The 15608-nt window shown below is 32.5% G+C and overlaps 1 protein-coding gene across 1 annotated transcript in view; it reads left to right on the top strand.

Moving 5' to 3' along the window:
- Positions 1-15272, top strand: part of TRPA1 (transient receptor potential cation channel subfamily A member 1) — a gene marked incomplete at its 5' end in the record, with an annotated part of 34135 nt that extends 18863 nt beyond the window's left edge. Inside the window, 14 exons of the mRNA XM_080611452.1 lie at positions 979-1145; positions 1969-2062; positions 2686-2745; positions 4105-4203; positions 5033-5103; positions 5569-5716; positions 7656-7745; positions 7959-8128; positions 10483-10612; positions 10740-10922; positions 12404-12472; positions 13271-13381; positions 13900-13997; positions 14894-15272. Of these exons, the coding sequence (XP_080467578.1) occupies positions 979-1145; positions 1969-2062; positions 2686-2745; positions 4105-4203; positions 5033-5103; positions 5569-5716; positions 7656-7745; positions 7959-8128; positions 10483-10612; positions 10740-10922; positions 12404-12472; positions 13271-13381; positions 13900-13997; positions 14894-15125 (1722 nt within the window). The 3' untranslated portion in view covers positions 15126-15272. The remainder of the gene's footprint in view (positions 1-978; positions 1146-1968; positions 2063-2685; positions 2746-4104; positions 4204-5032; positions 5104-5568; positions 5717-7655; positions 7746-7958; positions 8129-10482; positions 10613-10739; positions 10923-12403; positions 12473-13270; positions 13382-13899; positions 13998-14893) is intronic.
- Between the last annotated feature and the right edge of the window lie 336 nt (positions 15273-15608).

Raw genomic sequence — 15608 nt, 5'->3', positions numbered from 1 at the left:
TAGGCACATCCCTCTTGCCTGCTTTACAGTAGAAGAGTATTTTAACAATCTAGTACAAATGTTGGTAACATAAATTTGAAGAGCTTATGCAGATTTAGAAAAAAAGTCCAATATCAGCTATAGCTTGTTTGAATAGACTGCTTGAAATCCATCTGTTCTGCACAGCAACGTCCAACAGATACAGCTTTTGGAAGTCTGGACAAATGCAGTGTCTTTGGGTCAAGACAGAATCCATTTCCTGGATTGGAGACCCCTTCTATGGACCTGCCTGACAATTCCATATCAGAAAACATAGGGGGATCATTTTAAGGAACTGTTCAGTTTCCAACATAGAAAGTGCTGCTAATTTCTCTGAGAATTGGTGTTGGAAACATTTAGGCTTATTAGATTAGGAACAAATCTTGCCAGGAAGTTAATGAGAAGCCAATGCTTAGCTCTTACTTTCCTTCAAAAAAATCTGAGAATGCTTTCAAAAGTCGGCTTCAGTGGGACTTGGTTCCTCATTACTTTACTTTTATAAAAACACCAAAGGAAAAAAAAATGTTGTCCTTATAAAACTGTGCCTGCAGATTTGATTGTATGAGCACATCTGGATATAGTTGGATGTTTTTCTTCCTGATTTTCAAATATTGGTGTTCTCTACCTGTAGGTGACATAATTTTTTACCTATCTATGACTTGCAGTTTGTTAGTTATAGAACTAAAAGGTATTAATGAATTGGCTTTTCTTACCCACAGATGAGTTTCTTCTTCAGATTTAGCACTGCTGTATATGTAGATGTAGCATAAAGAACTTGTCTATAATCTCTGTCAGATTTTTTGTAACAATATTCTACTTTTTAGTGTTGCTAGTAAAAGTATTCAGAACTTGCAACTGAGAACAGTATGTGGCTTTTCAGTGTGTGAAAGGACTGAAATACATATTTTATTTTTTTAAATGATTCTCATTGATGCATTGCTGTCCTACTTTCCTGTGCAGAACACAGCTTTGCACCTGGCTGCAAGAGAAGGACACGCAAAAGCAGTAAGGTTACTTCTTGACTATGGTGCAAAAATTCTGTTCAACAAAGCACTAGCTTCTTTTTTCCATGAAGCAATACACAATAGGAGAAAAGATGTAGTGTCTGTTGTAATTTTGCACAAAAGGTGAGATACCCAGAAAATGCTTTTTGAATTTCTGTTATTTTATTTTGTTTTTAACTGAGATTAAGTTCTGAAGACCTGTAGCTTAATAAGTACATATTTTAAAACTCCAGAGACTATATACTGTTCTAGTGAGAGCAAATAAAAAATGGCATAATTGTAATGGACGTCAGATATGTGGCATGTTGTTTTTCATATTAGACTGAGTATTCATAATCTGTTAAAAAAATCCAAACAAAACAAACCAATATTTAGAAGTTATAAATAAATAAATAATCTTTCCCGTGTCTTCCCTCTTACGTACATAAATCTGGCCTTTCACAAAATGCTTCAATGCATAAAATTTTAATCAAAATGTGAGTACATGTGATACCAAAATTGTTGGTTTAAATGTTGCAAATACTTTTAAAAATAGCCCCACTTCAGGAATGAAAGTGTTGCACCATTGCCTAATGATCGCATCTCTTGGTAACAGTAGCAGGAACACTGCCAGTATTTTACTTTATTTGTTATTACTCACCTAATTTTATAATCCGAGATTCCAGCTTTAGTTCAAGTTTCATATTTTTTTCTAAGGTCTTAGCATAGCTGAAACATCTCTGTTTAACTAATAACAGAATTAAACATTAATCATTCTTAGAGAAGCATCCAGAATGTTACACAATTACTCCCCAAACAGCTGATTTTCCAATTAATGGTATGCAAACTTGTTACATGTTGTGATTTGCAAGATAATATCATAAATAAAAGTCAAATAGTCTAAAAGTAGGTGAATTGAAAGAGAAGCAACTAATTCATTTTCCATTATCTTAACTCATTTTTGCAGATGGGAAGAAGCTGTTGTGACATTCTCTCACTATTCTAGTGCCAATAAGTGTCCTTTGATAGAAATGGTTGAGTATCTTCCTGATTCATTTAAAGTAAGTTTTCTGCACATATTAAAGAAATTACTACACAAAACCCCCTTAGTTACATTATGTTGCTTGACATTGTTTTTTTAATGCTGTCCTCACTCATATGTATTATTGTAAAATAGAAACACTATAAATTCACAAGTTGATTTAACCATATTTTAGTGATAATTTCAGTTTGTTCAGTTTAATTTCTTTAATATTAGGAAAGTTCTCAGTTTCCTGAGGTCAGTGGAGTTATAAGAATGTGAAAGTAGTATAAAAGTAATGAAAGTCAGAAGATAACTGAGTTCAAAATGATTCGAGGTATTTTTACCTTCTGAGCTGTTAAATGATGCTACAGAAATGCTTTTTATTAAAATAGCAAATGACTTGGTTTGTATATATTAATAACCACTTCACATTTGATACTTGTAAAGTAGCATGTAGTCTTGTAAACTTCATAGTTTCATTATTTAACTCCTACATGGACGTTTATGTCTTCAAAACATACACCATAAAATCTGACTGAATCATCACTTCTGTGTATTTGATTGCTGTATTTGAAGGTCATTTTCTTCAGGTAGAAACATATTCTTTCTTATGAAAATTATCTGCATCACATTAATTCACTTTTCTGTTCATCTGCAAAGCTGGTTTTGGACAACTGCATAATTGAGTCTTCAGAGGAAAAGACAAGTCGAGACTTCTATGTAAGTGGATGAAAAAAATTTATGAAGACAGTACATTTTATGGTCTTAGGTTGGAATATGCCACAGTATGCCAGGCTGCATGTTAGCAGTGGTGTATTATCTGGATGATAATAATAAAGTTAGAAAATCATCAGCTTGGCTTTTAGCTACTAATACTGGGCTAAATTAAAAGTCCTCTTAAATATTTTCTATTGTTGCAACTATAGTTCTGTACTTGGTAAATTGAAATCAGTCAATATTTTAACTTTATTTATGAATAATTCAGTAGTTATTCACCAATGACTGTATTTGAATCTGTGCTTTTAATATATATTTGGCAAAAAACTCCTCAGTATTAGGATAACTTAAAAATAACTTCATTGGGTTGTAGCAATCTTCAACTATGAGTCTGATTTTGATTCTCAGCAAGCCACTGATTTAATTCTCTTTATTGCCTCTGTGACACTGAAATTAATACATTTTTTACTTGAAAGTTTGGGAAACACTCAGTATGTATAGTTCAGTAGTTGTGTCAGGTTCATATGAAGATACACACTTGCAGATAATATCAGATCTTAACAGAAAATGCATGAGACTGATCTAAATTTGTCTTCTGGTCTGTAAATGGCTTTGAAGTTCAATTTCTGTAATCTTCATGCTTATGCATTTTAACAAGTACAACATTAAGCTTGAGCAATCTGTACTCTTTATCTTTGCTGTGTCAATTCTTGCAATCAAGCTGAGTATCAGAGGTTCTGGATATTTCAAAGTAACAGTGATTGATAGAAGACATAAGATCTATTTATGCATATCAAAAGCGTGTCTATCATAAGTAGTACAATTGTCATCAATAATTCAGTCATGTTTCTTTTTTTTGTAAATTCTTGACCAAAATCTTTAGTAGATTGCTTTCACTCTATAGCTATGTTACCTTTGAAATCATATTGACAACCTTATCAATGATTACATTGAATTGTGTCTACATTAGTAACAGAAAACATGCAAATTTTCTACTACTCTACATATTCTTTATATTGTGTTATCAAAGTCATATAACTTTTAAATATAAGCTTTTCTACAAAGTCAACAGTAAAACAAATTGCAGGTATGAGAATGACCTTTTTAAACTAATAATTTAAGAAGAACTTTTTATTTTACAATTCAAAATGGGTGTTTAATCATCTTACAATCATAGATGTATATCTTGATGCCACGTGCTCACTGGCAAGCTAACTAGCAATCAGTATACATCGATGTTCTAATTACTTTGACTCAGTATGACTTTTTTGTTTCTAAAGGATAACCTGTCTAAAATTAAACACATTAGCTCAGTCTTAGATATCAGTTTCATTTAAATGCTGGTGTGTGTTTATTATTCAGATTGAATATAACTTCCGATATCTTCAGTGTCCCTTGACACTTAACAAGAAACTAAAAGATGATGAAGACATTTTCTATGAACCACTTACCACTTTAAACGTAAGTTCTATATTTTACTCTGACATAATTCCATGCTTTCTTCTCTAGATAAAATCAAGAGATTTGAATTTTTCATGATAATATTTCTTCTTTAAAGCTCATAACTCTGTATGTTTGAAGTATATTGGAATGAAATATGGGCAGAAGTTCTTACAGTCTAAGTTAAAAATAACATTTCTTTTAGGTTTAGATAAAATTCTTAGTTTATTTAAACAACTGTAAATGTTTCAAGAGAACATGCTGTACATGCAGGTAATAATACATCAAAGAAAACCATACTCCAGTCATTGTAGTGAACGTGTAGTGGAATGTAAGGCATTGAAAAAATTGACAAAACTTGTTTTTTCACATGCTAATTGCAAAATACTTCCTGTGCCTAAAACAAACAGTCAGTCTGTCCTCTCATTCTTTGTCAGAAAATGTTTACAGAACAGAATTTCTGGCTTAATTTGATTACTTTTTGGGCTTCCTGTTAGCAATTAGACTTGGTACTAATAATAAATAGATATTTTCTCATTAAATGTAACTAGAAAAGCTTGGTAATCTCAGAGTTATATTTGGCAATAATCTGTACAACTTTTTGAAGCTCTAAATAAACTAACAGAACAGCAGGAAAGAAGCTGGATGCTTCAGCAAACAGAGAAGGCAAAATAGTAACAGCTTGGGGCCAGTGTGCATAAACAAATGAACTTTGCAGTATCTTACAGACATTTTAATTTTCATTAGGCTGATATTCAAGGAAAGAAGGTGGCTTACCCAGTTTTGTAAGGACTGTTACTTAGCTAGCTAGATGAGATAAACTTGATCCTTCTGCATTCTTGTTTTGTAGGCCATGGTACGTCACAATCGCATGGAACTGCTCAGTCATCCCGTGTGTAAAGAATATTTGCTTATGAAATGGTAGGTGTATTTTACATAAATATCATATTGCATGTAAGGATGAAGGTTATTGTGCCTGGAAATTGTTTACTAAGATGTACATATCTATAGCATTAACTGAAATTAATATCTTTTCTGTATAACCTCTCATGAGCATAATTAGAATATGCTGATGACTATAATATAAATGTAGCTTAACATTTAGTAATAATTCTTTCATTTTTACAGCAAAGATAACCACTATTGGTGTTTCCATTTTATTACAAAAATATATAGGAGGATTGATGACTTAAAAAGAAAGGAACAGGATTTCAGGAAGGCCAATACACTTCTGTCCACATAAAGCTCAATAAACACATTCATCACAAAAGGACATTTTGAGAAATGTTTATTTCTTCATCTTGAAAACATTGTTGGCTGTTACATTTGAATGCATGCTCTTCTAAACTTATAAAGTGTTGTAACTTTAACGTTCTCACTTTCAAGGATGGCCTATGGGTTTCGAGCACATCTAATGAATTTAGGCATATATTCTCTTGGTCTCATCCCACTGACTCTTCTGGTCACTCACATACAGCCAGGAAGACCTTTGAATGGAACAGATATCTATGAAGCAAGGCCGTTAGAATATGAGGTACTGAGTTTTCTTGGTAGCTACAATATGGTTAGAATTTTTGTTGCAATATGATTATTTAAATAATTTCTAGAATACAATTTAGTAACTATAAGGAATAGACCTGAAGTATATCTTTGTAAGTGGCAACTTCTGTAGGTTCTTATTTCAGTTCTTATTTCTTATTTTTAGTCTTTTCTGAAAATTTTTCATCTGGCACATGGTTACTTCAATGTCTTCCCTAATGTGAATCTTTCTGTAATGTGGAAGAAAAAGGATTAACATGTACTTAATTTTGAAAAGATGGAATCTAGTGGATTCTTTAGTTTCTTATGTCCATTTAATTTTCAACCCAAATAACTGAATATTGCACATTTAAAATTTGACCCAGAAAGAGCAGTCATTAATAAAGTGCTTTTGAGTATTCAAATATATCTTTCTTTGCCCATATTATGTATTACTTTCCCTTGAAGACCCAGTATTTTTCTTCACTAAGCTCATAAAGTATGATGCTAAGACAGAACAATTTATGCCAGTCTGTATATAGGTACCTCGTGTACAACAGTAGTGAACAATGTTGTTGTGATATGCATAGGACAGAAATGATGCTTTAGTTGGGGTCTTAAGGAAAGCAAGCAAGGATGAACCCTGTCTCAGGATAAAACTGCCCTCCATGTATACTTTGGGGCTGCTAAGAAACAAAGCTCAAACTTTTTTTCAGAAGCTGGAACTGGAATAACTGGGACAGCATAGTGAACCAAAGAAGTTAGACTTGTCAGTTCCACCACTATAGGAGAATGGGGTTTTAGAAAAGAAATGCATTGGCATGACTAGTGGATGTCCTTTTTTCATAAGAGTTTCCTTCCTGCAGTTAAACTAAGCAGTATTCTCTTTTTTAAGAAGACTGTATTGTCCCAAAGCTGAACATTTTACTAGACTTCCAGAGAATGAACTGCAAGTTCTGCTATTTATTGAACCTGTGAGTAAAACTCATACATAGCATTACACTCCTGTGTTCATGTGAAGCACAGGAGAGTCAGAGCTCTGTCTCCATGGCATGAAGTATATATTCTGACAAGAGACACCTGTGTCATTAGCCCTGAAATGGTAACATGCTGGTCTTAATGGAGACAAGGTCTTGTGTGGCAAACTCTTCAAATGATTAATTTCAAAATCATGATTTTTATTACTAAATGCAGTTCTTTTGGGAGATAAAAGACATAGACCTGAAATAAGAACTCAAAAAGGATATGCTAGTAGAAATATGAAATCAAATAAACTCAAAGGATATAGAAGATTCACAAGGATACCCTGATACATGAAAAATATCACATACTCATCCCAGTACATGTGGAATTCTCAAAGATTTACAAGCCAGAACTAGTAGAATTGGAAGAATTCATCTCCACTAACTCATCTTTCTGGTGGATGACGGGAGAATGACAGCAGCTGCCTACAGAATACAGAGGGATAACGCAGACAGACCCAGGTCCTCAAATCATCCAAGACTGAATGAAAGAAGAATAGTTGGAAGTGGGTGTCCTGTCTTTCAATGAGTAATGATGCCAGCTGGTAGAAAAGTGGTGCACTGAACAGTATCTGTGAAGGTGCTGGCTGAGAGACTAGAGGAACAGTAGTGTATTTGAAATGTCATGCACAGCAGTGTATATAAAATGTCATGCACTGAAGGAGACAATATCCTAATGACCTAGCAATTGGCATGGAGTGTGTAGAAACTATTTATCATGGAAATGCTCAAAATTTCATACTTGGTTTGAATTATTTAAATGCAATATACATAACATGGATTTCACAATAGGTATTAGTAAAACAGACTTTAGATAGTAATAAGTTTATATGAAGTAACCTAACAAATGTAATGTTTACGTAGTAGGTAGAGCTGAAAAAAGCATTAATTTAATAATTTCTAATTTGTTTTGTTCTCTGATTTTTGTTTCAGAACTCATACTTCACAAGGGTGTGTATGTGTTTAGTTTTAATTATGAGTTTACTGGGAATCTGCAAAGAAATATTTCAGCTGATTCAGCAGGTAAATGCATACAGAAATAACATTAATCAGACAGTGTGTTTGCATAGCAGTTTGTGTGATATTGAAATAAATCTTTTTTTCCCCTTTACAAAGGGAAATACCAATTTATAAAAGATTTAAAAGGAGAAGAGGATTTGAATAGTGTAGTGAGTTCAGTTGTTTAATGATGCATGACTTGTAAATATGTATCTGTCTCTCTGTCTTAAATCCTAGAAATTGAAATATTTGTTGGATTACTCCAATCTACTGGACTGGACAATTTATACGACAAGCATAATTTTTGTGTCTTCTTTATTTATTAATACACCAGCTCATTTGCAGTGGGAATGTGGAGCAATTGCTGTATATTTGTCTTGGATGAACTTCTTGCTTTACCTTCAACGGTAAAAGTTATTAACACTTTACAATAAAATACTTTAAATATTTTCAGATATTTTGCGTACCTTAAACCATGAATGATTGAGTGTGATAGCCGTATATTTTACGGGTATTTTTCAACCTCTACAAGTTTCCAGGTTAGGAATTTTTTAATCTAAGACACTGTAAAGTAGTTTGCAGTGCTTTACATAAAGAGAATAATAGCATGTATTTTGGGAACTGAAGAAACAAGAAGACTTGTTTTAATGTTAAACGAAGCCACCACATATGTCTTTTTAAAAATATATTTCATTATTCTGTAAGGACTTTCACTTAAAAAAAAAAAAAAAAAAAAAAAAAGATGTGAATTACAAGAGGCCAAAGGAAGTCTGTTTTTATAATACCTGGAAGAAGGTAAATTCCTTTATCATTTCACGGATTAAATGGCACACCCTAATTTTCTACACCATATTGTCCATTAAAAGAATTACAAAGGAGGAAATTATTTCTTTAGTTGACACAAGGTCTATTTATTGCTAATGATCTTAACGCTGTCACTGGCACAATAGTATCCAAGAGTTATAGACCGCAGGAGAGCTAGGTGAAGAGAAAAATTGTGTGTGGTGCTTAAGACTAATAAATTAAAATTAAACGTCTCTGTTCCGGAGCATAACTGCCTTGCACAAGGATGAGGTGTGACTGATCAGCCATAAAGTGCTGATTTGGAGCTGTTCAGAAAATAAGGATGACAGTATGTGACAACAGTGCATATATGCTCTTCTGATTCTTAGTGTATATATACTAATCACCTCCATGAGGTCTGGCAGACAAACATGTCATTTGCTGATTAATTTCAGGATCATTTTGCTGTAGTTGGAATGTTTAAGTACAAGTTTTGTAAACAGAGTTAATGTCAGAGTGAGAATCTTTATGATACTGCCTCGGCTGGCAAACCTTGTCCTACACATGGCTGACCTTAGATGACTAATGAATGGGCATGTCCTCCCTGCTGTGTGCTGTATCCAAAATGGAGGTTGAACCTAAATAGTAAAAAGTAAATTCATGATTGACCAACATCCCTTCTTGTGCTAGATGAGATGCTTCCCTGGCCTGCATATTCTTCATTTGTATAGCAGTAGAATCATAGAATCATAGAATAGTTAGGGTTGGAAAGGACCTTAAGATCATCTAGCTCCAACCCCCCTGCCATGGGCAGGGACACCCCACACTAAACCATGCCACTCAAGGCCTCATCCAACCTGGCCTTGAACACTGCCAAGGAGCAGCAATGGAGCACTCACAACCTCCCTGGGCAACCCATTCCAGTGCCTCACCACCCTCACAGTAAAGAATTATTAAGAATAGTATGCATCATTTTTCTAACTCATTCTGGCCATCTCTTCTCAAAGCAACCTGTAGCTCTATTGACTTCAATGGCTTTTGCCTAATAAGTACCTGATAAATAGGACAATATTAGGTTTGCTTTACTTCCTGATTGATCTTTTCAGCCTTCCACATAATATTTCGGGGGAAAATCCTGTGGGGGGATTTTCTCAGTGGCTACCGTTGTAGCAAAACCAGTCATCTGGTCCCTCAATCTAGCAGAGGACATAAATTCCCAAGTTCAGGTTTGGGGGAAAAAGTAACTTAATCTGCTTTATGACAATTCATGTTCTGAGATATAGTTTTTGTGTAAGCCAAGAGCGGGAGAGTTTGCCAGATGACAGGCTGTTGTTGGAAACACTGATGTCTTAAATTTATACTGCTCCACCTTTCTTCCTGAGAAATGTTTTTCTTTTTGTTTGCTTGTTTTCCATACTTTGTAGTGCCATAAAAAGAAAAATCTTTTTATGTCAGGCATGTGACTGGTAGATAGGTCATGATGCCAATTGTCCTTTGTTCTGGTTGCTAATTTGCTTCAAAAAGCAGCAAAAAAAAGGGGTAATTTTCTACTATTAGTATTCCAAGTGCAACAGTTGTAGAATATTGTACTGTCTGTGGCTATAGAGAGAGAACATGTTGCCCACGAAAAATAAGATCTTGAAGAACTACTGCTCTTGTGCATTAAAATATAAGATTATGTGGTTTAGGCTTGCTGTAAATAAGACCACTTGCATTGTTTTGGACGTGAAAGTACAAGACATTTGTACCATCTCAAAATGTCTCAGAGAGGCAAAATGTCTCTTTTCACACATGAAAAATGACATTTCTTATTGCCTTAAGTAACTGTAAGGGATTCTACCTTCAGTATTTAATAGTTTAGTGGTGGACTAAACTACCTGGAATGCCAGATTAATGGTTGGACTCAATGATATTAAAGGTCTTTTCCAACCTAAACTATTCTATGATTCTGTATCTTTTCTGTTTACTTATCATCTAGATTTGAAAACTATGGCATCTATGTTGTGATGTTCTGGGAAATTTTGAGGACATTGATACGGATTGCTGTTGTTTTCTTTTTCCTGATATTGGCCTTTGGACTAAGTTTCTTTGTCCTTTTGGGCTCACAGGTTAGTTAAATGGCATAATTAATTTTTTATTATTATAAATATTTATTTTTACTAAAGAATCTCAAGAGGTTATTTACAGATTTCATCAGTCCGTGTTTTTTCTTGATTTTGGTATTTCTTTTTGCAGCAAACATATAGCACACCTCTGCTTTCTGTAATGAAAACATTTGCAATGATGCTGGGAGACATTAATTACCATGATGCATTCCTTGATCCATTACTAAGCAGTGAATTGCCATATCCTTTCCTGAGTTACACGGTTCTCATTATATTTACCTTGCTTATTCCAATCCTTCTTATGAACTTGCTAGTAAGTAAACTATTTATTAATATGTAGAAGTGGTTAAGCACAGGTTTATACACAGTTTTAGCATATGGAATTACTTTAGTGCTGATTCGTGACGTTCATTTACTATGTAACAAATTGATATTTTCAGTAACATGTTAGAAAGTTGCCTTTCCCTGGACTCCTTTTCCCTCCAGTTTACTGTTCTATTTTCGCACAGTTAACTGTTGCAGGGTTATGTTGCGTGTCTTTAGGTAGTAACCATGATGGAATTTGAATTGGAGTGGCAATATATTATTATGAGGTCTTGATAAAGAAAATTAGGGAACAATGATTTTTGTTCAATCTCTTGCTGAATTATAACCTAGAGCTAACAATATTTTTTTAATTAAGAAGCCAAACTCCAGATCTTTACTGAACACAAAGCAATAGTCAACAGTAGTATTAAAGCTAACTAATAAGCTTGACCTGGACAAAAAGAATCAGAAAACCTGGAAATGGAGATGAAAGGGGAAAATATGTGATACATTTTCAGCCATGTTCCATTCAGCATCAATTATTATTTTTTTTTTTTAGGAAATCAAGTTTTTATATGAGCTGAGCAATAAAAATAAAACAATTCCATTTTTTAAGTTTTTTGCTTAAATTTATTTTGCTTAAAATTTAAAAATAAAAAAATATAATAATAAAATTATATAATATAATAATATATAAAATATATAATATATATATAATATATATATATTATTATATATTATATATATATTATATTATATATTATATTTATATATTTATATATAAATATATATTTATATAATAATATATATATTATTATATATATTATATATATTATATATTATATGTATATTATATATATATTATATATTTTATATATTATTATATTATATAATTATATATAATTATATTATATATTATATATATATTATATATATTATTATATATATTATTATATATATATAATATATATTATTATATTATTATATATTATTATAATATATTATTATATATTATATATATTATATATATTATATTATATAATTATATTATATATATATATAAATATATAATATATAATATATATATAATATATAAAAATATATAATATATAAAAAATATAATAATAAAAATAAAAAATATAATTTTGCTTAAAATTGCTGCCACGATTCTTTCCAATGAAGAGGTGAACAAATTTTTTATGTAACAGCAATAGTGAAGAATCAAAAAAAGAAATGTTATTCTAGACAAATCTTTAAAGTAGCTCTTTAGTGCCTTACAAGAAGATGGATAGTTGGCGTTAAAAAGCTTTCTACATTTCTTGATATGGATTTCCTAAATATGCACATAAGGGGTGTGTTTCCAAATTCAAGTGAAATAAAATAAATTTAACTTCAGAGTCATTTTGGATTTAAATATGAATAAGAAATATAATTGAAATCACAGACTACAATAAAAATAGATAATTACATCTTTCTTGGCATTTTTAGATTGGTTTGGCTGTTGGGGACATAGCTGAAGTACAGAAATATGCTGCACTCAAAAGGATTGCAATGCAGGTAAGTAGCATACCACAGAAGCACTATGAGAAGTAGATATCACTGTTAGAACACCACTTATTTAATTAATTGATTTAAATTGCTTTGCCATCAGAGTGCTCAGGTAGGATGTTGTCTTGCAATTTCAGATAGAACTATGAAATCATTACTATTAATGTTCTGTATGTTTGACAGAATTATGATTGTCTGCAATAGGCTTATACTATACATCCTGTTCTTCTAGATGCATATGATCCATATTTCTGTACCAATTTGGTAGCATCTCCTGAACAAGCACTCATGTGTAACATACCTGTTTCTACCCAAGGGAAGACTTTTCTCGCAGACATTCCACTGGCATCTTAATCTATACTGACTCTGTCCTAATCTAGTAAAAGGATGTAGTACAATTAAAGAGAGAAAGACTACTCTTCCATTATGATTTGGTCTTAAAACCTGTGGCTATAATAGGCATTTTGTCTTGACTGTTTCTGCCCTGTAATTCTATACTGTGACCCACAGTGTACTAAGGAGCTATTTGAGCCATTGCACAGAAGTTTGCTCAGTTTTGAAACCAGTTTAAAGAGTGCACATCTATGTATAATAATTAATCCTGTTAAGATAATCAATACTGCTAAGACTAGAGGATTTTAGTGTCTGAGCTGGACTGTTGCAATATTATACAGCAACATAGATACTCTGAGACTTGACATCTAATAATAGTGATTTGAATATAATGACATGATGGTTATTTTCATATGATAATATGTCTTTATCTTAAGAGAACATATCTTATTTTAAATGCAAAAATACATTTAGGTTAATCTTCACACCAACTTAGAGAAGAAGCTACCATTTTGGTTCTTAAGTCGGGTGGACCAGGAATCAATTACTGTATATCCGAACAGACCAAGATACTGTGGATTTATGGTAAGATGGTGAATTTTAGAGTAAAGAATTCTTACTAAAATGTGGTAAAATTGACTTAACTTTGTACACAGATTGCTGGGAACATCACCTTAATAAGTCTCAATCATTAACTGACATCATCATGATAAGGTCTTAACTATTGTCAGTGAAAATGATAAATCAGTTTTAGTGCATCCTAACTTATTCAGATATAATTAGTGTTTGAATTCTCCATGATCTGTGACTTTATTAAGCAAGACAAGCTACTGAAGTTATTCAGACAGAAAACAGAGTTACTTCCTTTTGGCATTTCTTCTTTTGTTTGTTTGCTTTAGATTTCAGCTGTTGTTGGTAGACGAATTTTCTGATTAAACCAATTTTGTAAAACAAATGTTTAATATATGAAAAATAACTTCATAACTGAAACTCTTTTCGACTTTAACACTGTGTGGAGACTGTTACTGTTCACTTATTTGGGATTTTTAATTTATTGTCAGACTATATTGTCTGATTTCACTTTGGTTCCATGTTTTGTTTAGAGTGTGTTCCAGTATTGCTTTGGGTGTGAGGACTCTACCACAGATGCACAGAACACTGATACAACATTAGAACTGGAAGTTCTGAAGCAGAAATACAGGTATTTATTGTGTTATTTTCCTGCTGTAAAAATAAACAAGATTACAAATATAGTGCTATTTTTAAAAGTGTTCTAAAGATCCATACTGTACCTAAAAAGTAAAATTCAGTGTATCTGGTGTCCTTAAGTAAGCTTTCTCACTATGGTAACTTAGTATTTTGTATTCTGCAATGTATTTACCTTCAAAATACTTGTGTGGTAGAGAAATATTTTTATCCCATGGCAGAGAAAGATGACAGGCTTGTTTGTTCATTAAAGTAAACTGAAGTAATGTGGAAAATGCATTTTCATTTCAGAATTAAAAGTTTGTGTATGGAGGTTTTCAAGGGTTATTTTAAACTCACAATTGATGTAATTCCAATTGGTTTGCAAATACACACAATCTTTCCACTGGTCCCATGGTAAATCTGCCTCAGATTGTTTCCCCAAAAATGGATTGGTGTCCTGGTTCATCTTTGAACAGATCATCTGTTTCAAAAAGCTGGGGAAGGAATTCTCTGTACTTATTTTTCTTATTCATCTTACCAATATATCCGTTAAGAATCACTTCAGAAAAACTGGGGAAATCTATTCTTTCTCACTCTGTCTCATTCTCGCCTGTTCTTTTTCTCTCTCCTTTTATTCACAACCCCCCCCCCCCTTTTTTTTCTTTTAATCTATTAAATCTTTTTCTTGCTGCATAGATTCTGATTAAGTTTTTTTGGGATTAAGTACTCAACGAGAATTGAAGGGGAGTGAAAATACACACTACAGATGTAGGCAAACCATGGAATTTAGCAAGTCTTTTGAATCAGTAATTTTAATGATTTAGATGTCTTTTGGAACCAAATGACAAAGCCTGTTGTAAGCTGTATGCATATTATTTTCTATTTTCTTTTTCTTTTTTTTTTTTTTAGGCTCAAAGATATATCAACACTGTTGGAAAAGCAGCATGACCTCATTAAATTAATTATCCAAAAAATGGAGATAGTGTCAGAGGCTGAGGATGAAGACAGCAATGATTTGTTTCAGCACAAGTTTAGGAAAAGGCAGTTAGAACACAAGAATAGTAAATGGGATACAGTGTTAAAAGCTGTTAAAACAAATGTGCCCAACCCAAGCACAGAAAAGAACAATAGCTTCTTTTAGACATGGCTGTAATATCATGTTGTATTATCATTCTGGTTTACTTTAGGGTCACTTTTTTTCTCTTATTGTCTGTGCATAATGTTAACGTGATGCATCATGTATTCAAATATAAAAAAGGCCAGATCCAAAACAAAGGATGCAGGTGCTCAAAACAGTATTTAAGGGGACTTAAGATGTCTACATCCAAAACTGTGATCCTAAAAGTGGCTGGCTAATCAGGAAAGTGCCTAACTCACCAGATGCCAACCTTGCTGTCCTGACAGTTCCCAAGGCTTCTGCCTAGATCTGTTTCTGGATTTGGTCCTAATACTCTTAGGTCTGTACTTAATTACAGTATTTTCTGTATTTTTAGAATTTCCGAATTTTTAGAAATTTAAATTCTAATAATTTACTATTCAGATGTTTTGGGAAAGCCAATGGGCTTTACATAGCTTAAAGAGAAAAGTAAGTAACAAGTAAGAAACTAACTTGACAGATTTCCTT

The sequence above is a fragment of the Psittacula echo genome (genome assembly GCF_963264785.1).
Source record: "Psittacula echo genome assembly, chromosome: 2".
NCBI lineage: Eukaryota > Metazoa > Chordata > Aves > Psittaciformes > Psittacidae > Psittacula > Psittacula echo.
The sequence above is the reverse complement of the archived record's forward strand: the minus strand, read 5'-3'. Positions and strand labels throughout refer to the sequence as shown.